The 24525-nt window shown below is 56.5% G+C and overlaps 2 long non-coding RNA genes and 3 gene segments (V, D, J or C); 1 reads left to right on the top strand and 4 right to left on the bottom strand.

Moving 5' to 3' along the window:
* Nucleotides 1-5498: 5498 nt before the first annotated feature.
* On the bottom strand, nt 5499-21945 carry LOC121063209. Its single transcript, XR_005815920.1, has 2 exons — nt 21897-21945; nt 5499-5659 (listed from the first exon to the last, which is right to left on the bottom strand). It is a non-coding gene; the product is annotated as an uncharacterized LOC121063209 (long non-coding RNA).
* LOC121063202 lies at nt 7121-10992 on the bottom strand. The segment is given in 2 exon segments: nt 7121-7477; nt 10907-10992. Coding segments are annotated over 2 exon segments (414 nt in total).
* Nucleotides 14371-21575, bottom strand: LOC121063201. The segment is given in 3 exon segments: nt 14371-14540; nt 14649-14801; nt 21323-21575. Coding segments are annotated over 3 exon segments (519 nt in total).
* LOC121063203 lies at nt 15137-18408 on the top strand. The gene is made up of 3 exons (XR_005815867.1): nt 15137-15255; nt 17348-17516; nt 18146-18408. It is a non-coding gene; the product is annotated as an uncharacterized LOC121063203 (long non-coding RNA).
* Nucleotides 21946-22067: 122 nt separating the features above from the next.
* On the bottom strand, nt 22068-24322 carry LOC121063193. The segment is given in 2 exon segments: nt 22068-22481; nt 24128-24322. Coding segments are annotated over 2 exon segments (594 nt in total).
* Nucleotides 24323-24525: the final 203 nt, after the last annotated feature.

Here is a 24525-nt window from a genome sequence, read left to right as displayed (position 1 = left end):
ACTGTGAAAGGGTAAAAGTGTATTCATAAAAATGTGAACAGTAAGACGATAAGAGGCCACGTGTCCCTCTGTTTGCGGTGTCCCAAACATCTCCAGCTTCAGCAGCTACAACATGAACTGGGTGCGACAGGCACCTGGGAAGGGGCTCGAATACGTCGCAGAAATTAGCTACGATGGTAGTGACACAGGCTACGCGCCGGCGGTGCAGGGACGCTTCACCATCTCCAGGAACAACGGGCAGAGCACGCTCACCCTGCAGATGAACAGCCTCAAGGCCGAAGACACCGCCACCTACTACTGCACGAAAAATGCTTACGGTGGTGGTGGTTGGGGTTATGCTGAACATATTGGAGGTGCTGGTGGTACTGGTGCTGCTCTTGATGTTGGTTGTGGTGCTGGTCACGATGATGGTGCTGGACTCGTTAAGACTGTCAGCCATCAACAGCACCAGCGCTATCACCACCCCAAACCACTAGCAGCATATCTTGCACAGTAGTAGGTGGCGGTGTCTTCGGCCTTGAGGCTGTTCATCTGCAGGGTGAGCGTGCTCTGCCCGTTGTTCCTGGAGATGGTGAAGCATCCCCACCACCGGCGCGTAGAATGTGCTACTACCATCCTTGCTAATATCTGCGACGTATTCAAGCCCCTTCCCAGGCGCCTGTTGCACCCAAACCATGAGGTAGCTGCTGAAGGTGAAGCCAGAGATGTTTGGGACTACCCATGCACTGCAGCAAGGTCTGCTTTACCCACACTATTGGAACATTTTGCTCCAGAAATTGAAATATTTTCCCATTTGTGGCCATCCTTGCCCCAAATAGAAGGACGCATTGCCTCTTATGCTTACTCTTGACCTCAGTATCGGCATGCTTTTGCCCTTTCATGGCTATTTTTGCCCCAAATACAGAGGTGTTTGGCTCTATATGCCCTCTTTGTCCCAAACATGAGCACTTGGCTCATTTTCAGGGGCACTGTGGCCCCACGATGGGGGTTCTTTGCCCTTTATGGATATTTTTGATGCAAATAATACACATTTCCTACTTTTTAACATGAATTTGAATGAAATTGGGGTGTTGATTATTATCCTGGCCACTTACGCACCTATCACATGGACTTTTTTCCTCCTTTCCCCTTTTTTCCCAGAATACTAGCATATTTTTAACACTTTGGGGCCAGCTGAGTCCAAAATGTGGGAATGTCTCCCACTTCTGGGCTAGAAACCCCAATTTTAGATATTTTTTGTGAGACATTCAGCACTCCCTGCAGTGCCCACCCAAGCATAGCCAGACAGATGTTTGTGTGTGGGCTATTTCTGGGCAGAAAATGAGTTATTTTGGTACTGCCTGAACCTCAGCAGCTGGAGCAGCCCCGAAACACGGCTGCTTTCTGTTTCCTGTGTCCATTTTAGAGAGATTGCAATTAAATTACTCAGCATTCATATTAAATAATCCATCCAATTAAATAATTCCATGTCACAAGTGATCAGGGATCACGATGAAATAACTCAAAGCACCCCATGAATTAGTGCATGGTAGAGAATTAAATGAGATGACGAAGAAACACAATGAATGCTTGTCAAAGATCAAAATGAATAATTCCACGTCTTATTAATTAGACATGGTAGAAAAAGCAACAAATCTCAAGTTTGTTGAGTTGTTTCTACTCAGCAAAGAAACACGATGAGTCCTGCTCAAGGAGCGCCATGAAAAATTCAGTGCATGCAATTAATGAGTGCGTGGCAGGGAATGCAACGACATAACGAGGAAACCGATGAGTGCCCCTGAAATGGAACAAGGAAAAAATCTAACGAGCCCAATTAATGAGCCCATCGTAGAGAATGTAATGAAAGAAGTCAAGTCAATGAAATAACTCCGGGCAATGAAATACCCCAAGGAGGAAAGGCGATGAATGCCCCTCAGGGTGCCTTCAAATGCGCCCGTCCCCAGCGTCCCCCACAGCACCCGGCGCCCCCTTCCCCTGCCCACCATGAGTCCTCAGCCTCACGCCTTCGCCCTCCTCCTCCTCCTCCTGGCCGCCGTCCCAGGTAGGGCCCGGTCCCGCGGAGGCTGCCGGCGGCCCCGGCTCCCCACGGCCATGCGGGGCCCGTGCCGTGCGGCTGAGCCCACCGCTCTCTGTCCTTCCTCCCCAGGGCTGCGGGCGGCCGTGACGTTGGACGAGACCGGAGGGGGCCTCGCGAAGCCCGGGGGTCCCTGACCCTGGTCTGCAAGGGCTCCGGCTTCACCTTCAGCAGCAACACCATGCTTTGGGTGCGACAGGCGCCTGGGAAGGCGCTTGAATTCGTTGCGGGTATTAGCTACAGTGGTAGTAGCACAGCCTACTCGCCGGCAGTGAAGGGACGCTTCACCATCTCCAGGGACAACGGGCAGAGCACGGTCACCCTGCAGATGAACAGCCTCAAGGCCGAAGACACCGCCACCTACTACTGCACAAAAGCTGCTGATAGTTGTGCTTGGAGTTATGCTTATGCGATTGGTGGTGCTGCTGGTGCTGCTGGCATTGTTCATGGCCCAGGGAAAGGCCCCGACACAACTCACCCCGGCCAGGAGCTCCAGCAGCACCATCAATATCTTCAGCAGTACCACCACCAGTCCAAGCACGTTTTGCGCAGTAGTAGGTGGCGGTGTCTTCGGCCTTGAGGCTGTTCATCTGCAGGGTGAGCGTGCTCTGTCCGTCGTTCCTGGAGATGGTGAAGCGTCCCTTCACCGCCGACGCGTAGTCTGTGCTACTACCACTGCTGCTAATTTGTGCGACGTACTCAAGCTCCTTCCCGGGCGCCTGTCGCACCCAAACCATGTGTAGCTGCTGAAGGTGTATCCGGAGCCCTTGCAGACCAGGGTCAGGGACGCCCCAGGACTCACACGGCCCCCTCCGGACTCGTCCAACGTCTCGGCCACCTGCAGCCCTGGGGAGGAAGGACAAAAAGTGGGCTCAGCCTGGGGGGTCCCTGACCCTGGTCTGCAAGGCCTCCGGATACACCTTCAGCAGCTACAGATGTATTGGATGCGACAGGCACCCGGGAAGGGCTTGAGGTCGTCGCAGCTATTACAGCGGTGGTAGCACATACTACGCGTCGGCGGTGCAGGACGCTTCACCATCTCCAGGAACGACGGACAGAGCACGCTCACCCTGCAGATGAACAGCCTCAAGGCCGAAGACACCGCCACCTACTACTGCACGAAAAATGCTTACGGTGGTGGTGGTTGGGGTTATGCTGAACATATTGGAGGTGCTGGTGGTACTGGTGCTGCTCTTGATGTTGGTTGTGGTGCTGGTCACGATGATGGTGCTGGACTCGTTAAGACTGTCAGCCATCAACAGCACCAGCGCTATCACCACCCCAACCACTAGCAGCATATCTTGCACAGTAGTAGGTGGCGGTGTCTTCGGCCTTGAGGCTGTTCATCTGCAGGGTGAGCGTGCTCTGCCCGTTGTTCCTGGATGGTGAAGCATCCCGCACCACCGGCGCGTAGAATGTGCTACTACCATCCTTGCTAATATCTGCGACGTATTCAAGACCCTTCCCAGGCGCCTGTTGCACCCAAACCATGAGGTAGCTGCTGAAGGTGAAGCCAGAGATGTTTGGGACTACCCATGCACTGCAGCAAGGTCTGCTTTACCCACACTATTGGAACATTTTGCTCCAGAAATTGAAATATTTTCCCATTTGTGGCCATCCTTGCCCCAAATAGAAGGACGCATTGCCTCTTATGCTTACTCTTGACCTCAGTATCGGCATGCTTTTGCCCTTTCATGGCTATTTTTGCCCCAAATACAGAGGTGTTTGGCTCTATATGCCCTCTTTGTCCCAAACATGAGCACTTGGCTCATTTTCAGGGGCACTGTGGCCCCACGATGGGGTTCTTTGCCCTTTATGTATTTTTTGATGCAAATAATACACATTTCCTACTTTTTAACATGAATTTGAATGAAATTGGGTGTTGATTATTATCCTGGCCACTTACGCACCTATCACATGGACTTTTTTCCTCCTTTCCCCTTTTTTCCCAGAATACTAGCATATTTTTAACACTTTGGGGCCAGCTGAGTCCAAATGTGGGAATGTCGTCCCACTTCTGGGCTAGAATACCCAATTTTAGATATTTTTTGTGAGACATTCAGCACTCCCTGCAGTGCCCACCCAAGCATAGCCAGACAGATGTTTGTGTGTGGGCTATTTCTGGGCAGAAAATGAGTTATTTTGGTACTGCCTGAAACCTCAGCAGCTGGAGCAGCCCCGAAACACGGCTGCTTTCTGTTTCCTGTGTCCATTTTAGAGAGATTGCAATTAAATTACTCAGCATTCATATTAAATAATCCATCCAATTAAATAATTCCATGTCACAAGTGATCAGGGATCACGATGAAATAACTCAAAGCACCCCATGAATTAGTGCATGGTAGAGAATTAAATGAGATGGCGAAGAAACACAATGAATGCTTGTCAAAGATCAAAATGAAATAATTCCACGTCTTATTAATTAGAACATGGTAGAAAAAGCAACAAATCTCAAGTTTGTTGAGTTGTTTCTACTCAGCAAAGAAACACGATGAGTCCTGGTCAAGGAGCGCCATGAAATAATTCAGTGCATGCAATTAATGAGTGCGTGGCAGGGAATGCAACGACATAACGAGGAACAATGAGTGCCCCTGAAATGGAACAAGGAAAAAATCTAACGAGCCCAATTAATGAGCCCATCGTAGAGAATGTAATGAAAGAAGTCAAGTCAATGAAATAACTCCGGGCAATGAAATACCCCAAGGAGGAAAGGCGATGAATGCCCCTCAGGGTGCCTTCAAATGCGCCCGTCCCCAGCGTCCCCCACAGCACCCGGCGCCCCCTTCCCCTGCCCACCATGAGTCCTCGGCCTCACGCCTTCGCCCTCCTCCTCCTCCTCCTGGCCGCCGTCCCAGGTAGGGCCCGGTCCTGCGGAGGCTGCCGGCGGCCCCGGCTCCCCACGGCCATGCGGGGGCCCGTGCCGTGCGGCTGAGCCCACCGCTCTCTGTCCTTCCTCCCCAGGGCTGCGGGCGGCCGCGACGTTGGACGAGACCGGAGGGGGCCTCGCGAAGCCCGGGGTCCCTGACCCTGGTCTGCAAGGGCTCCGGCTTCACCTTCAGCAGCAACACCATGCTTTGGGTGCGACAGGCGCCTGGGAAGGCGCTTGAATTCGTTGCGGGTATTAGCTACAGTGGTAGTAGCACAGCCTACGCGCCGGCAGTGAAGGGACGCTTCACCATCTCCAGGGACAACGGGCAGAGCACGTCACCCTGCAGATGAACAGCCTCAAGGCCGAAGACACCGCCACCTACTACTGCACAAAAGCTGCTGATAGTTGTGCTTGGAGTTATGCTTATGCGATTGGTGGTGCTGCTGGTGCTGCTGGCATTGTTCATGGCCCAGGGAAAGGCCCCGACACAACTCACCCCGGCCAGGAGCTCCAGCAGCACCATCAATATCTTCAGCAGTACCACCACCAGTCCAAGCACGTTTTGCGCAGTAGTAGGTGGCGGTGTCTTCGGCCTTGAGGCTGTTCATCTGCAGGGTGAGCGTGCTCTGTCCGTCGTTCCTGGAGATGGTGAAGCGTCCCTTCACCGCCGACGCGTAGTCTGTGCTACTACCACTGCTGCTAATTTGTGCGACGTACTCAAGGCTCCTTCCCGGGCGCCTGTCGCACCCAAACCATGGTGTAGCTGCTGAAGGTGTATCCGGAGCCCTTGCAGACCAGGTCAGGGACGCCCCAGGACTCACACGGCCCCCTCCGGACTCGTCCAACGTCTCGGCCACCTGCAGCCCTGGGGAGGAAGGACAAAAAGAGGGTGGGTCAGCCTGGGGGGTCCCTGACCCTGGTCTGCAAGGCCTCCGGATACACCTTCAGCAGCTACAGGATGTATTGGATGCGACAGGCACCCGGGAAGGGGCTTGAGGTCGTCGCAGCTATTAACAGCGGTGGTAGCACATTCTACGCGCCGGTGGTGCCGGGATGCTTCACCATCTCCAGGAACGACGGACAGAGCACGGTCACCCTGCAGATGAACAGCCTCAAGGCCGAAGACACCGCCACCTACTACTGCGTGAGAGACTATGGTGGTGGTTGGGCTCTTGATGGTGCTGGTTGTGGTGTTCATAGTGTTGGACATGTTGCTGGCGGTGCTCTTTATGATGATGGTGTTGGTGGTGTTGGTGTTGTTGCTTTTCATGATGATGATCACGGTGATGTTGGTGCTGGTGCTAGTGCTGTCGACAGTGATGGGGCTGAGAAGAGCTGTGGGTGGAGAACCCGCTGGTGGCCGGGGTGAGTTGTGTCGGGGCCTTTCCCTGGGCCATGAACAATGCCAGCAGCACCAGCAGCACCACCAATCGCATAAGCATAACTCCAAGCACCACTGTCAGCAGCTTTTGTGCAGTAGTAGGTGGCGGTGTCTTCGGCCTTGAGGCTGTTCATCTGCAGGGTGGTCGTGCTGTGCCCGTTGTTACTGGAGATGGTGAAGCGCCCCTTCACTGCCGGCGCGTAGACTGGGGTACTACCACTGCTGCTAATATGCACGACAAACTCGAGCCCCTTCCCGGGTGCCTGTCGCACCCATCCCATGGCGTTGCTGCTGAAGGTGAAGCCAGAGGCCTTGCAGACCAGGGTCAGGGACCCCCCAGGCTTCGCGAGGCCAATGTCTCAACTGCCCGCAGCCCTGGGGAGGAAGGACAGAGAGCAGTTGGCTAAGCCTGGGGGTGTTCTAGACCCTGGTCTCCAAGGGCTCCGGCTTCACCTTCAGCAACTACTACATGTATTGGGTGCGACAGGCACCCGGGAAGGGGCTCGAAAACGTCACAAAAATTAGCAAAGATGGTAGTGACACAAGGTACGAGGCGGCGGTGCAGGGACGCTTCACCCTCTCCAGGAACGACGGGCAGAGCACGCTCACCCTGCAGATGAACAGCCTCAAGGCCGAAGACACCGCCACCTACTACTGCGCGAAAGAAGCTGGTGGTTACAGTGGTGGTGCTGACGATATTGCTGGTGCTGCTCTTCCTGGTGCTGCTGGTGCTGGTGGTGCTGGTGATCTTGGTTCTGGTGCTGGTCATGATGACGGTGTTGGTGATGTTAATACTGTCAGCCATCAACACCACCAGCACTACCACCACACCAACCACTACCAGCTTCTTTCGCGCAGTAGTAGGTGGCAGTGTCCTCGGCCTTGAGGCTGTTCATCTGCAGGGTGAGCGTGCTCTGCCCGTTGTTCCTGGAGATGGTGAAGCGTCCCTTCACCGCCGACGCGTAGTCTGTGTAACTACCATCGCTGTAAATACTCGCGACGTATTCGAGCGCCTTCCCAGGTGCCTGTCGCATCCATCCCATGTAGTAGTCGCCGAAGGTGAAGCCGGAGGCCTTGCAGACCAGGGTCAGGGACCCCCCGGGCTTCACGAGGCCCCCTCCGGACTCGTCCAACGTCTCGGCCGCCCGCAGCCCTGGGGAGGAAGGACAGAGAGCGGTGCTCTATCGATAAAAAGGATCAGGTGCCTTATTATGTAATAACTCAAGGCAACGAAATACCCCAAGGATGAAACGCGATGAACGCCCCTCCCGGTGCCTTCAAATGCACCCGTCCCCAGTAACCCCACAGCACCCGGCGCCCCCTTCCCCTACCCACCATGAGTCCTCACGCCTTCGCCCTCCTCCTCCTCCTCCTGGCCGCCGTCCCAGGTAGGGCCCGGTCCCGCGGAGGCTGCCGGCGGCCCCGGCTCCCCACGGCTGTGCGGGGGCCCGTGCCGTGCGGCTGAGCCCACCGCTCTCTGTCCTTCCTCCCCAGGGCTGCGGGCGGCCGAGACGTTGGACGAGTCCGGAGGGGGCCGTGTGAGTCCTGGGGGGTCCCTGACCCTGGTCTGCAAGGGCTCCGGCTTTGACTTCAGCAGCTACAACATGCAGTGGGTACGACAAGCATCTGGAAAGGGGCTTGAGTTTGTCGCAAGTATCACCGACGGTAGTTATAGCACATATTACTCGCCAGCAGTGCAGGGACGCTTCACCATCTCCAGGGACAACGGGCACAGCACGCTCACCCTGCAGATGAACAGCCTCAAGGCCGAAGACACCGCCACCTACTACTGCGCGAAAGAAGCTGGTGGTAGTGGTTATGCTTATGATGCTAGGGTTGGTGGTGCTGCTGGTGCTGCTGGCATTGTTCATGGCCCAGGGAAAGGCCCCGACACAACTCACCCCGGCCAGGAGCTCCAGCAGCACCATCAATATCTTCAGCAGTACCACCACCAGTCCAAGCACGTTTTGCGCAGTAGTAGGTGGCGGTGTCTTCGGCCTTGAGGCTGTTCATCTGCAGGGTGAGCGTGCTCTGCCCGTTGTTCCTGGAGATGGTGAAGCGTCCCTTCACCGCTGGCGCGTAGGATGTGCTACTACCATCGTAGCCAATACCCGCGACCCACTCAAGCCCCTTCCCAGGTGCCTGTCGCACCCAAAGCATGGTGTAGCTGCTGAAGGTGTATCCGGAGCCCTTGCAGACCAGGGTCAGGGACCCCCCCGGGCTTCCTGAGGCCAATGTCTCAACTGCCTGCAGCCCTGGGGAGGAAGGACAGAAGAGTGGGGGGATCATCCTGGAGGATCCCTGACCCTGGTCTGCAAGGGCTCTGGCTTCACCTTCAGCAGCTACGCCATGGGATGGATGCCACAGGCACCTGGGAAGGGGCTCGAGTACGTCACGAGTATTAGCGAGAGTGGTAGTTACACATTCTACGCGCCAGCGGTGCAGGGACGCTTCACCATCTCCAGGAACGATGGGCAGAGCACGGCCACCCTCGTGATGAACAGCCTCAAGGCCGAAGACACCGCCACCTACTACAGCGCAAGACATGATCGTGCTCCTGGTAGTGCTGCTGCTGGTCATGGTGATGGTGATTTTGATGCTTACGGAGGCCTTAGTGGTGATGATGATGCTAGACATGATGATGCGAGAGAGTATGGTGGTAGTCCTTGGAGCGGTGATAGTGCTGGTGGTGTTGATGGCTGACTATTAACATCACAAAGACCATCATGAACATCACAAAGACCATCACCAACACCATATTCATGAGCAGTACCACAACCAATATCACCAGCAGCTCCAGCACCAGCAGCACCATCAATCCCACTAGCAGCAGTACCACAACCACTATCAGCACGTTTCATGCAGTAGTAGGTGGCGGTGTCTTCGGCCTTGAGGCTGTTCATCTGCAGGGTGGTCGTGCTCTGCCCGTCGTTCCTGGAGATGGTGAAGCGTCCCTGCACCGCCGGCGCATATTTTGTGTAACTACCAGTGTTGTCAATACTCGCGACGTATTCGAGCGCCTTCCCGGGTGCCTGTCGCACCCATTCCATGCTATAGCTGCTGAAGGTGTATCCGGAGCCCTTGCAGACCAGGGTCAGGGACCCCCCGGGCTTCACGAGGCCCCCTCTGGACTCATCCAACGTCTCAGCTGCCCGCAGCCCTGGGGAGGAAGGACAGAGAGCGGTGACAGAAGCCCGGGGGGTCCCTGACCCTGGTCTGCAAGGGCTCCGGCTATGACTTCAGCAGCTACAGCATGTACTGGGTGCGACAGGCGCCAGAGAAGGTGCTCGAGGCGGTTGCAGCTATTAGCTACGATGGTAGTAGCACACAGTATTCTCCGGTAGTGCAGGGATGCTTCACCATCTCCAGGAACAACGGGCATAGAGCGCTCACTGTGCAGATGAGCAGCCTCAAGTTCGAGGACACCGCCACCTACTACTGCGCGAAACGCCTTAGAGGTTATACTACGGCTGATGCTGATGGCATTGATTGTGCTGCTGCTGTTGGTTACATTGGTGGTGTCCGTGATGTTCACGATGGTGTTGGTGATGTTGCTGGTGCTGGTCATCTTGGTGCTACTGTTGGTGATTCTGCCCTCGAGCACGGCACAAGGGAAGGGCTTCAGCACAAATTGCCCTGCCCACAAGCAGGTCTCCAGCACCACCACCAACGTGAGCAGCTTTCGTGCAGTAGCAGGGCTGTGGGCAGCCATGATACTGGACAAGTCCGGAGGGGGCCTCGTGAAGCCCGGGGGGATCCCTGACCCTGGTCTGCAAGGCCTCCGGCTTCACCTTCAGTGGCTACTACATGTAGTGGGTACAACAGGCACCCGGGAAAGGACTTGAGTTCGTCGCACTTATTAGCAGCAGTGGTAGTACCACAGCCTACGCACCGGCAGTGCAGGGACGCTTCACCCTCTCCAGAAACAATGGGCAGAGCACGGCCACCCTGCAGATGAACAGCCTCAAGGCCGAAGACACCGCCACCTACTACTGCGCGAGAGCTGCTGGTAGTGGTTGCTGCGGTGATAGCGCTGGTGGTGTTGATGGCTGACAATGTTAACATCACCAACACCATCATCATGACCAGCATCACAACCAATGTCACAAGCAGCACCAGCACCTGCAGCACCAGCAATGATTGCACCGGCACCACCACCAGCATCAGCACTTTTCGCGCAGTAGTAGGTGGCGGTGTCTTCGGCCTTGAGGCTGTTCATCTGCAGGGTGGCCGTGCTCTGCCCGTCGTTTCTGGAGAGGGTGAAGCGTCCCTGCACTGCCGACGTGTACCATATGCCACTACTACCACTGTTAATAGTGGCGACCCACTTGAGCCCCTTTCCAGACACCTGTCGCACCCAGTAAATGGTGTCACTGCTGAAGGTGAAGCCGGAGCCCTTGCAGACCAGGGTCAGGGACGCCCCAGGACTCACACGGCCCCCTCCGGACTCGTCCAACGTCTCGGCCGCCCGCAGTCCTGGGGAGGAAGGACAGAGAGCGGTGGGCTCAGCCGCACGGCACGGGCCCCCGCACGGCCGTGGGGAGCCGGGGCCGCCGGCAGCCTCTGCGGGACCGGGCCCTACCTGGGACGGCGGCCAGGAGGAGGAGGAGGAGGGCGAAGGCGTGAGGCTGAGGACTCATGGTGGGCAGGGGAAGGGGGCACCGGGTGCTGTGGGGATGCTGGGGACGGGCGCATTTGAAGGCGCCCTGAGGAGCGTTCATTGTGTTTCCTCCTTGGGGTATTTCATTGCCTTGAGTTATTTCATTGCCCTGAGTTACTTCATTGCCCTGAGTTACTTCATTGCCCTGAGTTATTTCATTGACTTGACTTCTTTCATTGCATTCCCTACAATGGGGTCGTTAATTGGGCTCCTTGAATTATTTCCTTGCTCCATTTCAGGAGCGCTCATCGTGTTTCCTTGTTGAGTTATTTCATTGTATTCCCTGTCAAGAACTCTGGACCCCGCAGGCTGAGCCCACCGCTCTCTGTCCTTCCTCCCCAGGGCTGCGGGCGGCCGAGACGTTGGACGAGTCCGGAGGGGGCCTCGTGAAGCCCGGGGGGTCCCTGACCCTGGTCTGCAAGGCCTCCGGCTTCACCTTCAGCAGCTACCAAATGCAGTGGGTGCAACAGGCACCCGGGAAGGGGTTCGAATACATCGCAAATATTAACAGCGATGGTAGTTACACAAACTACGCGTCGGCGGTGCAGGGACGCTTCACCATCTCCAAGAACGACGGGCAGAGCACGCTCACCCTGCAGATGAACAGCCTCAAGGCCGAAGACACCGCCACCTACTACTGCGCGAGAGACAGCGGTGGTGCTGGTGCTGCTCCTGGTGCTGGTTTCATTGATGGAGATCCTCGAGGGTCACCTCCTCCAAGCTCGGCCGCGATGCGTTGCTGCAAAGAGGAAGTCAGGCAACGATGCCAGGAGGTCCGCGTGGAGGAACGTGGAGCTCCTGGCCAAAGTCAGACACAAAAGGAAGCCTACAGGGGGTGGAAGGACATGGGAGGAACACCGAGCTGTTGTCTGAGCATCCCAGCATGAAGTTGGGAACCCAAATGGCCCACTGGAGTGGTCAGGGATGACAAGGACAATGTGAAGGTCTTCTGTGAGGACATCGGTGACAAAAGGAGGACCGGGGGAACGTTGGATCACTGCTGAAGGAGGCCGGGACCTGATGGGGCAGGGTGTGGAGAAGGCTGAGGTCTGAATGCCTCCTTTACCTCGGCCTTCTCCAGCAAGACCGGCCTTCAGGAATCCCATGGAGAAAGCCTGGAGAATCGGAGGTGTTCCAGTGCTGGGAGAGGACCAAGACAAGGAACACTTGAGGTGGACATCCACCAGTCCCAACTGTCGATGAGTCCGTTGGCTCCCTCAGGACCCACAGGTGCTGAGAGACCCGGAAAAGGCCTCACGAGGCTGCTCTCCATTGTGGGCCAGTCCCGGTGATTACACGACAACACGATTAACAACACGATTAACATCACCAACACCATCATCGTGACCGGAATCACCATCAACATCACCAGCAGCACCAGCACCAGCAGCACCAGCAGCACCACCAATATCTTCAGCACCACCACCACTACCAGCACCTTTCGTGCAGTAGTAGGTGGCGGTGTCGTCGGCCTTGAGGCTGTTCATCTGCAGTGTGACCGTGCTGTACCAGTAGCTCCTGGAGATCGTGAAGCATCCCGGCACCACCGGCGTGTAGCCTGTGCTACTACCATCCTTGTAAATACCCACGGTGAACCTGAGCCCTTTCTCGGGTGACCGTGCCATGCAGCTGAGCCCACCGCTCTCTGTCCTTCCTCCCCAGGGCTGTGGGTGGCCAAGATGTTGGATGAGTCCGGAGGGGGCCTCGTGAAGCCCGGGGGGTCCCTGACCCTGGTCTGCAAGGGCTCCGGCTTCACCTTCAGCGACTACAGCATGTATTGGGTGCGACAGGCGCCCGGGAAGGGGCTCGAGGAGGTCGCAGCTATTAGCTACGATGGTAGTAGCACATGGTACACGCCGGCGGTGCAGGGACGCTTCACCATCTCCAGGAATGACGGGCAGAGCACGGCCACCCTGCAGATGAACAGCCTCAAGGCCGAAGACACTGCCACCTACTACTGCGGGAAACATGCTGGTAGTGGTGGTTGTGGTTATGCTGGTGAGATTGATGGTGGTGGTGGTGCTGCAGGCACCGTGCACACCCCAGGGAAAGGCCCCGACACAACTCACCGCAGCCACCAGCAGGTTCTCCACCCGCAGCTCTTCTCAGCACCGTCACTATCGACAGCGCCACCACCAGCACCAACACCACCATGACCATCATCATGAAGAGCACCAACACCAACACCACCAACACCATCGTCATAAAGAGCACCAACATCAACATGACCAATACTGTCAACACCGCCACCAGCACCATCAAAAGCCTGACCACCACCATAATCTCTCGTGCAGTAGTAGGTAGCGGGGTCGTCAGCCTTGAGGCTGTTCATCTGCAGGGTGAGCGTGCTCTGCCTGTTGTGCTTGGAGAGGGTGAAGCGTCCCTGCACTGCCGGTGCGTACCATGGGCTACTACCATCGCTGTAAATACTCGCGACCCACTCGAGCGCCTTCCCGGGTGCCTGTCGGATCCATCCCATGGGGTAGCTGCTGAAGGTGAAGCCGGAGCCCTTGCAGACCAGGGTCAGGGACCCCCCGGGCTTCACGAGGCCCCCTCCAGACTCGTCCAACGTCTCAGCCGCCCGCAGCCCTGGGGAGGAAGGACAGAGAGCGGTGGGCTCAGCTGAGTTATTATGAAATAACTCAGAGCAATGAAATACCCCAAGGAGAAAATGCGATGAACCCCCATCCAGGCGCCTTCAAATATGCCCATCCCCAGCACCCCCACAGCACCCGGCGCCCCCTTCCCCTGCCCACCATGAGTCCTCAGCCTCACGCCTTTGCCCTCCTCCTCCTCCTCCTGGCCGCCGTCCCAGGTAGGGCCCGGTCCCGCGGAGGCTGCCGGCGGCCCCGGCTCCCCACGGCCGTGCAGGGGCCCGTGCCGTGCGGCTGAGCCCACCGCTCTCTGTCCTTCCTCCCCAGGGCTGCGGGCGGCCGAGACGTTGGACGAGTCCGGAGGGGGCCGTGTGAGTCCTGGGGCGTCCCTGACCCTGGTCTGCAAGGGCTCCGGCTTCACCTTCAGCAGCTACAACATGTATTGGGTGCGACAGGCACCCGGGAAGGGCTCGAGTGGGTCGCGCTTATTACCAGCAGTGGTAGTGGCACATACTACGCGTCGGCGGTGAAGGGACGCTTCACCATCTCCAGTAACAATGGGCAGAGCTGGTGGTACTGATGGAGATGCTTCTTGTGGCCAGGAGAATTTGTGTCCAGGCCCTTTCCCTGTGCCATGCATGAGGGCAGCAGCACCATCAGCCTCATCAACATAACGATCTATATCAGCATGAGCAGCGCCTTCATCATCATCGACACCATCATCACATAGTAGCTCAGTGGGTAGTAGTGGTGATAGGAGGATGGTTGGAGTAGGTGACCTTGTAGGTCCTTTCCAAACTTGTGTTTTTATGAGTCCATGGTTCTATGATCATTATCAACACCGTCGACATCATCGACACCATGATAATTATTAATGCCATCAACATCACCGACAACAGCATCAAAGTTACCAACACCACCAATCTTACCGGAACCATCAATTTCACTGAAAGCATCATCACCTACACCTCTAACATCATCCATACCATCATCAACATCATCAACACCATCACCAACATCACCAGCAGCATCACCACCACCAGTGGCAGCACCACAACCCCAACCACTACCAGCACCTTTCGCACAGTAGTAGGTGGCGGTGTCTTCGGCCTTGAGGCTGTTCATCTGCAGGGTGAGCGTGCTCTGCCCGTTGTTCCTGGAGATGGTGAAGCGTCCCTTCACCGCCGACGCGTACCATGGGCTACTACCACCACTGTTAATTTCTGCGATGTACTGGAGCGCCTTTCCAGGCGCCTGTCGCATCCATCCCATGTAGTAGCTGCTGAAGGTGAAGCCGGAGGCTTTGCAGACCAGGGTCACGGACCCCACGGGCTGAGCCCACCGCTCTCTGTCCTTCCTCCCCAGGGCTGCGGGCGGCTGAGACATTGGACGAGTCCGGAGGGGGCCTCGTGAAGCCCGGGGGGTCCCTGACCCTGGTCTGCAAGGCCTCTGGCTTCACCTTCAGCAGCAACACCATGGGATGGGTGTGACAGGCACCTGGGAAGGGGCTCGAGTGGGTCGCAACTATTTGGAGCGATGGTAGCACACAGTATACGCCGGCGGTGCAGGGACGCTTCACCATCTCCAGGAACGACGGGCAGAGCACGCTCACCCTGCAGATGAACAGCCTCAAGGCCGAAGACACCGCCACCTACTACTGCGCGAAATGTGCTGGTAGTGCTTGGGGTGCTGCTGCTAGTGGGATTGATGGTGCTGCTGGTGCTGGAGCTGCTGGTGATATTGGTTGTGGTACTGCTCATGAATATGGTGTTGGTGATGGTCTTTGTGATGTTCATGATGGTCTTGGTGATGTTAATACTGTCAGCCATCAACACCACCAGCACTACAACCACTCCAAGCACTACCACTATAACCTTTCACGCAGTAGTAGGTGGCGGTGTCTTCGGCCTTGAGGCTGTTCATCTGCAGGGTGGTCGTGCTGTGCCCGTTGTCCCTGGAGATGGTGAAGCGTCCCTTCACTGCTGACGCGTACCATGTGCTACCACCGCTGTTAATATATGCGACCCACTCGAGCCCCTTCCCAGGCGCCTGTCACACCCACTGCATGTGGTAGCTGCTGAAGGTGAAGCCGGAGGCCTTGCAGACCAGGGCCAAGGACCCCCCGGGCTTCACGAGGCCCCCTCCGGTCTCATCCAACGTCGCGGCCGCCCGCAGCCCTGGGGAGGAAGGACAGAGAGCGGTGGGCTCAGCCGCACGGCACGGGCCCCCGCACGGCCGTGGGGAGCCGGGGCCGCCGGCAGCCTCCGCGGGACCGGGCCCTACCTGGGACGGCGGCCAGGAGGAGGAGGAGGAGGGCGAAGGCGTGAGGCCGAGGACTCATGGTGGGCAGGGGAAGGGGGCGCCGGGTGCTGTGGGGGACGCTGGGGACGGGCGCATTTGAAGGCACCCTGAGGGGCATTCATCGCCTTTCCTCCTTGGGGTATTTCATTGCCCGGAGTTATTTCATTGACTTGACTTCTTTCATTACATTCTCTACGATGGGCTCATTAATTGGGCTCGTTAGATTTTTTCCTTGTTCCATTTCAGGGGCACTCATCGTGTTTCCTCGTTATGTCGTTGCATTCCCTGCCACGCACTCATTAATTGCATGCACTGAATTATTTCATGGTGATCCTTGAGCAGGACTCATCGTGTTTCTTTGCTGAGTAGAAACAACTCAACAAACTTGAGATTTGTTGCTTTTTCTACCATGCTCTAATTAATAAGACGTGGAATTATTTCATTTTGATCTTTGACAAGCATTCATTGTGTTTCTTCGTCATCTCATTTAATTCTCTACCATGCACTAATTCATGGGGTGCTTTGAGTTATTTCATCGTGATCCCTGATCACTTGTGACATGGAATTATTTAATTGGATGGATTACTTAATATGGATGCTGAGTAATTTAATTGCAATCTCTCTAAAATGGACACAGAAAACAGAAAGCAGCTGTGTTTCGGGGCTGCTCCAGCTGCTGAGGTTTCAGGAAGTGTGAAAATAACTCGTTTTCTGCCCAGAAATAGCCCCCGCACAAACATTTCGCTGGCTATGCTTGGGTGGGCAGCGCTGAAGGTCTCAGCAAAAATTTCTCAAATTGAGGGTTTTTAGTCCAGAAGTGGGATGACATTCCCACATTTTGGACTCAGCTGGCCCCAAAGTGTTAAAAATATGCTAGTATTCTGGAATAAATGGAAAAAAGAGGAAAAAAATTTCTATGTGATAGGTGTGTAAATGGCAAGAATAATAATCAACACCCCAATTTCATTCAAATTCATGTTAAAAAGTAGGAAATGTGTATTATTTGCATCAAAAAATATCCATAAAGGGCAAAGAACCCCCATCGTGGGGCCACAGTGCCCCTGAAAATGAGCCAAGTGCTCATGTTTGGGACAAAGAGGGCATATAGAGCCAAACACCTCTGTATTTGGGGCAAAAATAGCCATGAAAGGGCAAAAGCATGCCGATACTGAGGTCAAGAGTAAGCATAAGAGGCAATGTCTCCTTCTATTTGGGGCAAGGATGGCCACAAATGGGAAAATACTTAATTTCTGGAGCAAAATGTTCCAATAGTGTGGGTAAAGCAGACCTCGCTGCAGTGCATGGGTAGTCCCAAACATCTCCGGCTTCACCTTCAGCAGCTACCTCATGGCATGGGTGCGACAGGCTCCTGGGAAGTGGCTTGAATACGTCGCAGATATTAGCAAGGATGGTAGTAGCACCTACAACTGCGCGAATGGTTATAGTGGTGGTTGGAGTGGCGATAGAGCTAGTAGTGTTGATGGCTGACAGTATTAACATCACCAGCACCATCATCATGACCAGCACCACAGCCAACAGCACCAGCAGCACCAACACCAGCAGCACCAGCACCAGCAGCACCAGCAATCTCATAAGCGTAACCACCACCACTGTAAGCATATTTCGCGCAGTAGTAGGTGGCGGTGTCTTCGGCCTTGAGGCTGTTCATCTGCAGGGTGGCCGTGCTCTGCCCGTCGTTCCTGGAGATGGTGAAGCGTCCCTTCACCGCCGACGCGTATTCTGTGTAACTACCACTGCTGTAAATACTCGCGACGAACTCAAGCGCCTTCCCGGGTGCCTGTCGCACCCAAAACATGGTGTAGTCGCTGAAGGTGTATCTGGAGCCCTTGCAGAGCAGGATCAGGGACACCCCAGGATTTACGAGGCCCCCTCTGGACTCCTCCAGTGTCATGGTCGTCCGCAGCCCTGGGGAGGAAGGACAGAGAGCGGGTACAGAAGCCCCGTGGGGTCCCTGACCTTGGTCTGCAAGGGCTCTGGCTTCACCTTCAGCAGCTACAGCATGCACTGGGTGCGAAAGGCGCCCGGGAAGGGGCTCGAGTGGGTCGCGGGTATTCAGAGCGATGGTAGCACATGGCATGAACCCATAATGAGCAGTGGTAGCACAGCCTACACGCCGGCGGTGCTGGGATGAGCTGTGTCGGGACCTTTCCATGGGCCGTGGATGAGGCCAGCAGCACCAGCAGCACCATCAATCCAACCAACAGCAGTACAACCACTACAAGCATAACTTCTCGTGCAGTAGTAGGTGGCGGTGTCTTCAGCCTTGAGGCTGTTCATCTGCAGGGTGACCGTGCTCTGCCCGTCGTTCTTGGAGACGGTGAAGCGTCCCTTCACCGCCGACGCGTAGTTTGTGCTACTACCACTGTTGCTAATACTTGCGACGTACTCGAGCCCCTTCCCAGGTGCCTGTCGCACCCAAAGCATGGCGTTGCTGCTGAAGGTGAAGCCGGAGGCCTTGCAGACCAGGGTCAGGGACCCCCCAGGCTTCACGAGGCCCCCTCCGGACTTGTCCAGTATCATGGCTGCCCACAGCCCTGCTACTGCACAAAAGCTGCTCACGTTGGTGGTGGTGCTGGAGACCTGCTTGTGGGCAGGGCAATTTGTGCTGAAGCCCTTCCCTTGTGCCGTGCTCGAGGGCAGAATCACCAACAGTAGCACCAAGATGACCAGCACCAGCAACATCACCAACACCATCGTGAACATCACGGACACCACCAATGTAACCAGCAGCACCAGCAGCACCAATTTCACTAGCATCAGCCGTAGTACAACCACCGGCACCACCTATTGCGCAATAGTAGGTGGTGGTGTCTTCGGCCTAGAGGCTGTTCATCAGCAGGATGAGCATGCTCTGGCGTTGTCCTTGGAGATGGTGAAGCGTCCCTCCACCGCCGGAGCGTAGCTTGTCCAAAAACCATCGCTGGTAATACGTGCGACATACTCGAGCCCTTTCCCGGGGGCCTGTCGCACCCACATCATGTTGTAGCTACTGAAGGTGAAGCCGGAGATGTTTGGGACCATCCAGGGACTGCAGTGAGCTCTGAGGAGATGAGATGTGGTGTCGGATGGGCACACGGCAGCAGGAGCTGGTTGGGAAGGGAGATGTGGAGGTGCTGGGTGGCACCAAGCACGGTGCTCGGGTTCTCTGAGTGCAGAGGGGGCCTCGTGAAGCCTGGGGGTTCCTGACCCTGGTCTGCAAGGCCTCCGGCTTCACCTTCAGCAGCTACCTCATGATGTGGGTGCGACAGGCACCCGGGAAGGGGCTCGAATTCGTCGCGGGTATTAGCGGCAGTGGTAGTTACACATACTACGCGTCGGCGGTGAAGGGGCGCTTCACCATCTCCAGGAACAACGGGCAGAGCACGCTCACCCTGCAGATGAACAGCCTCAAGGCCGAAGACACCGCCACCTACTACTGCGCGAAATATGCTTACTGTGGTGGTGGTTACGCTTATGAGATTGCTAGTGCTGCTGATGCTGGTGCTGCTGGTGCTGCTGGCTGTGGTGCTGGTCATGATGATGGTGCTGGTGATGTTAATATTGTCAGCCATCAACACCACCAGCACTATCACCACACCAACCACTGCTATAAACTTTCGCGCAGTAGTAGGTGGCGGTGTCTTCGGCCTTGAGGCTGTTCATCTGCAGGGTGGCCGTGCTCTGCCCGTCGTTCCTGGAGATGGTGAAGCGTCCCTTCACCGCCGACGCGTAGTATGTGCTACTACCACTGCTGTAAATACTCGCGACAAACTCAAGCGCCTTCCCGGGTGCCTGTCGCACCCAAAACATGGTGTTGTCGCTGAAGGTGTATCCGGAGCCCTTGCAGACCAGGATCAGGGACACCCCAGGATTTACGAGGCCCCCTCTGGACTCCTCCAGTGTCATGGTCGTCCGCAGCCCTGGGGAGGAAGGACAGAGAGCGGGTACAGAAGCCCGGGGGGTCCCTGACCTTGGTCTGCAAGGGCTCTGGCTTCACCTTCAGCAGCTACAGCATACACTGGGTGCGAAAGGCGCCCGGGAAGGGGCTCGAGTGGGTCGCGGGTATTCAGAGCGATGGTAGCACATGGCATGAACCCGTTATGAGCAGTGGTAGCACAGCCTACACGCCGGCGGTGCTGGGATGAGCTGTGTCGGGACCTTTCCATGGGCCGTGGATGAGGCCAGCAGCACCAGCAGCACCATCAATCCAATCAACAGCAGTACAACCACTACAAGCATAACTTCTCGTGCAGTAGTAGGTGGCGGTGTCTTCGGCCTTGAGGCTGTTCATCTGCAGGGTGAGCGTGCTCTGCCCGTTGTTCCTGGAGATGGTGAAGCGTCCCTTCACCGCCGACGCGTAGTATGTGCTACCACCGCTGTTAATAGCTGCGACGTATTCAAGCCCCTTCCCAGGTGCCTGTCGCACCCAATACATGCTGTAGCTGCTGAAGGTGTATCCGGAGGCCTTGCAGACCAGGCTGAGCCCACTGCTCTCTGTCCTTCCTCCCCAGGGCTGCGGGTGGCCGAGACATTGGGCGAGACCAGAGGGGGCCGTGTGAGTCCTGCGGGGTCCCTGACCCTGGTCTGCAAGGCCTCCGGCTTCACCTTCAGCAGCGTCAGCATGAGATGGATCTGACAGATGCCCGGGAAGGGGCTCGAGTTGGTCGCGCGTATTAACAACGATGGTAGTTACACAGAGTACGCGCCGGCGGTGAAGGGACGCTTCACCATCTCCAGGAACAACGGGCAGAGCACGGTCACCCTGCAGATGAACAGCCTCAAGGCCGAAGACACCGCCACCTACTACTGCACGAAACGTGATAGCAGTGCGAGCTGGGGTCACACTGGTGAGATTGATGGTGCTGCTGGTGCTGCTGGTATTGTTCATGGCCCAGGGAAAGGCCCCAACACAACTCATCCCGGCCACCAGCAGGTTCTCCACCTGCAGCTCTTCTCACGCAGCACTGGGTTCTGTGATCGTTGCTCCTGAGGCTTTTCACCCATGAAGCCCTCAGGCTGATGGATGTCGCCCTGGGCTTTTGCAGGGGTTGGGCCATCAAGTGCCCAGGATCCTGCCGGAGAACCTCTTGATGGATGGGCGGGAGGGGCGGAGGGTGATGGAGGTTGGCCAATGGATGAAGGGTGGTCATAAAACAAAACAAAATGAAATGGTGATGGTGGTGAAGACCCCAGAATCCATGTCCAAGGTCCTTCCCTGTGCTCTGCATGAGGCCATCAGCACCACCAGAAGCAGCATCAATACGATAACCAGCACCACCAGCATAACCACTAGCAGCTCTCGCGCAGTAGTAGGTGGCGGTGTCTTCGGCCTTGAGGCTGTTCATCTGCAGGGTGGCCGTGCTCTGCCCGTTGTTCCTGGAGATGGTGAAGCGTCCCTTCACCGCTGGCGCGTATCTTGTGGTACTACCACTGGTGCTAATACTCGCAACCCACTCAAGCGCCTTCCCGGGCGCCTGTCGCACCCAGTTCATGCCGACGCTGCTGAAGGTGTATCCAGAGGCCTTGCAGACCAGGGTCAGGGACGCCCCAGGCTTCACAAGGCCCCCTCCGGACTCATCCAACATCAGCTGCTGCTTGTCCAGGAGGATCCTGGGCCCTTGATGGCCCAGCCCTGCAGAAGCCCAGGGCGACATCCGTCAGCCTGAGGGCTTCATGGGTGGAAAGCCTCAGGAGTGACAACCCCAGTGCCCAGCGCTGCGTGAGAAGAGCTGCGAGTGGAGAACCTGCTGGTGGCCGGGATGAGTTGTGTCGGGGCCTTTCCCTGGGCCATGAACAATGCCAGCAGCACCAGCAGCACCACCAATCTCACCAGCATGACCATAAGCACCACCATAACCACCAGCAGCTTTCGCGCAGTAGTAGGTGGCGGTGTCTTCGGCCTTGAGGCTGTTCATCTGCAGGGTGAGCGTGCTCTGCCCGTTGTTCCTGGAGATGGTGAAGCGTCCCTTCACCGCCGGCGCGTAGGATGTGCCACCACCGCTAATAGCTGCGACGACCTCGAGCCCCTTCCCGGGTGCCTGTCGCACCCAATACATGCGGTAGCTGCTTCTACCTTCAGCGACTATGACATGCAGTGGGTGAGACAGGCGCTCGGGATGGGGCTCAAGTGGGTTGCTAGTATTTGGAGTGGTGATAGTAGCACATTGTCACACTGGAGATGAACAGCCTCAAGGCCAACGACACCACCACCTACTACTGCGTGAGGGAGTATGCTGGTAGCGGTTGGAGCAGTGATGGTGCTGGTGGTGTTGATGCCTGACTATATTAACATCACCAAGACCATGACGAACAACACAAAAACCATCACCAACACCATCATCATGACCAGCACCACAACCAACATCACCACCAGCACCAGCACCAGCAGCACCAGCAATGATTGCACCAGCACCACCATCAGCAGTTTTCGCGCAGTAGTAGGTGGCGGTGTCTTCGGCCTTGGGGCTGTTCATCTGCAGGGTGAGCGTGCTCTGCCCGTTGTCCCTGGAGATGGTGAAGCGTCCCTCCACCGCCGGCGCGTAGCCTGTCCAACTACCATCACTGGTAGTACCCGCGACGTACTCGAGCCCCTTCCCGGGGGCCTGTCACACCCACATCACGTTGTAGCTACTGAAGGTGAAGCCAGAGATGTTTGGGATCATCCAGGGACTGCAGTGAGCTCTGAGGAGATGAGATGTGGTGCCGGATGGGCACATGGCAGCAGGAGCTGGTTGGGAAGGGAGATGTGGAGGTGCTGGGTGGCACCAAGCACAGTGCTCGGGTTCTCTGAGTGCAGAGGGGGCCTCGTGAAGCCTGGGGGTTCCCTGACCCTGGTCTGCAAGGCCTCCGGCTTCACCTTCAGCAGCTACCTCATGATGTAGGTGCGACGGGCACCCGGGAAGGGGCTTGAGTACGTCGCGGGTATTGAGAGCGATAGTAGTTGGACAGGCTACGCGTCGGCGGTGAAGGGGCGCTTCACCATCTCCAGGAACAACGGGCAGAGTACGCTCACCCTGCAGATGAACAGCCTCAAGGCCGAAGACACCGCCACCTACTACTGCGCGAGAGCTGCTAGTGGTTATACTGCTGGTGCTGCTTATTGTATTGATACTGCTTCTGGTGTTGCCTTGGACGTGCGTTTTGGGGTCTCCACCACTATCACCATTTTATTTCCTTTTTTTCATGACCACCCTTCACCTATTGGCCAACCTCCATCACCCTCTGCCCATCCAGCCCATCCATCAGGAGGTTCTCCAGGAGGGTCCTGGACCCTCGATGGCCCAACCCCTGCAAAAGCCCAGGGCGACATCCATCAGCCTGCGGGCTTCATGGGTGAAAAGCCTCAGGAGCAACGACCCCGGAGCGCAGCGCTGCGTGAGAAGAGCTGCGGGTGGAGAACCTGGTGGTGGCCGGGATGAGTTGTGTCGGAGCCTTTCCCTGGGCCATGAACAATGCCAGCAGCACCAGCAGCACCACCAATCCCACCAGTGTGACCCCAACTAGCACTGCTATCACATTTCGCGCAGTAGTAGGTGGCGGTGTCTTCGGCCTTGAGGCTGTTCATCTGCAGGGTGAGCGTGCTCTGCCCGTCGTTCTTGGAGATGGTGAAGCGTCCCTTCACCGCCGGCGCGTAGCCTGTGGTACCATCGCTCCTAATACCTGCGACCGCCTCGAGCCCCTTCCCGGGCGCCTGTCGTGCCCATCCCATGCTGACGCTGCTGAAGGTGAAGCCGGAGCCCTTGCAGACCAGGGTCAGGGACACCCGGCTGCAAGGTTGGGGCACGGAGCAGAAAATCTGGGCTTATTTCAGAACCTTGGGGTCAATGGAATGAGTTGGGCTCACCAAATGATTTGGGGTGTAATGCCAGGGATTTGGGTGATCAGGATGACCGATGTGACCAGCACCATCAACATCACCAGCACCATCAACATCACCACCGCCGCCATCAATACCAACACCGTCAACATCACCAGCACCATCGTCAACATCCCCACCACCACCAAAGTAACCAGCACCAGCAGCACCACCAGTGCCACTACTATCAGCTGTAGTATAACCACCAGCACCACCCCTCGTGCAGTAGTAGGTGGCGGTGTCTTCGGCCTTGAGGCTGTTCATCTGCAGGGTGACCGTGCTCTGCCCGTTGTTCCTGGAGATGGTGGAGCGTCCCTTCACCGCCGACGCGTACCATGTGCTACTACCACCGCTGCTAATACCTGCGACCGCCTCGAGCCCCTTCCCGGGCACCTGTCGTGCCCATCCCATGCCGAAGCTGCTGAAGGTGTATCCGGAGCCCTTGCAGACCAGGGTCAGGGACCCCCCAGGCTTCACGAGGCCCCCTCCGGACTCGTCCAACGTCTCGGCCGCCTGCAGCCCTGGGCAACCTGGAGGAGCAGAGTCACCGCCCAACGATCGCTGGGTGAACATAAAAAGGCCCAGCTGGAGCCGAATCTGGGCAGATTCAACCCATTCTGCGGTGGCTGATGCAAGAAAGAACCGTAAAGGGCCAAAATGTTCATGTATTTTGGCAAAAAAAAACGTGTCCAAAGCAAAAGCATCTCCATATTTGCCTCAAAACTCAATATATGGGCCCAAACTCATGGATATTTGGGTGAAAAGTGGCCATCAAGTCAATGGGGAGAGCC

This window comes from Cygnus olor, unplaced genomic scaffold, assembly GCF_009769625.2.
Source record: "Cygnus olor isolate bCygOlo1 unplaced genomic scaffold, bCygOlo1.pri.v2 scaffold_103_ctg1, whole genome shotgun sequence".
In the NCBI taxonomy this organism is placed as follows: domain Eukaryota; kingdom Metazoa; phylum Chordata; class Aves; order Anseriformes; family Anatidae; genus Cygnus; species Cygnus olor.
Note: the sequence above shows the minus strand (reverse complement) of the source record. Positions and strands in the feature narration are given on the sequence as shown.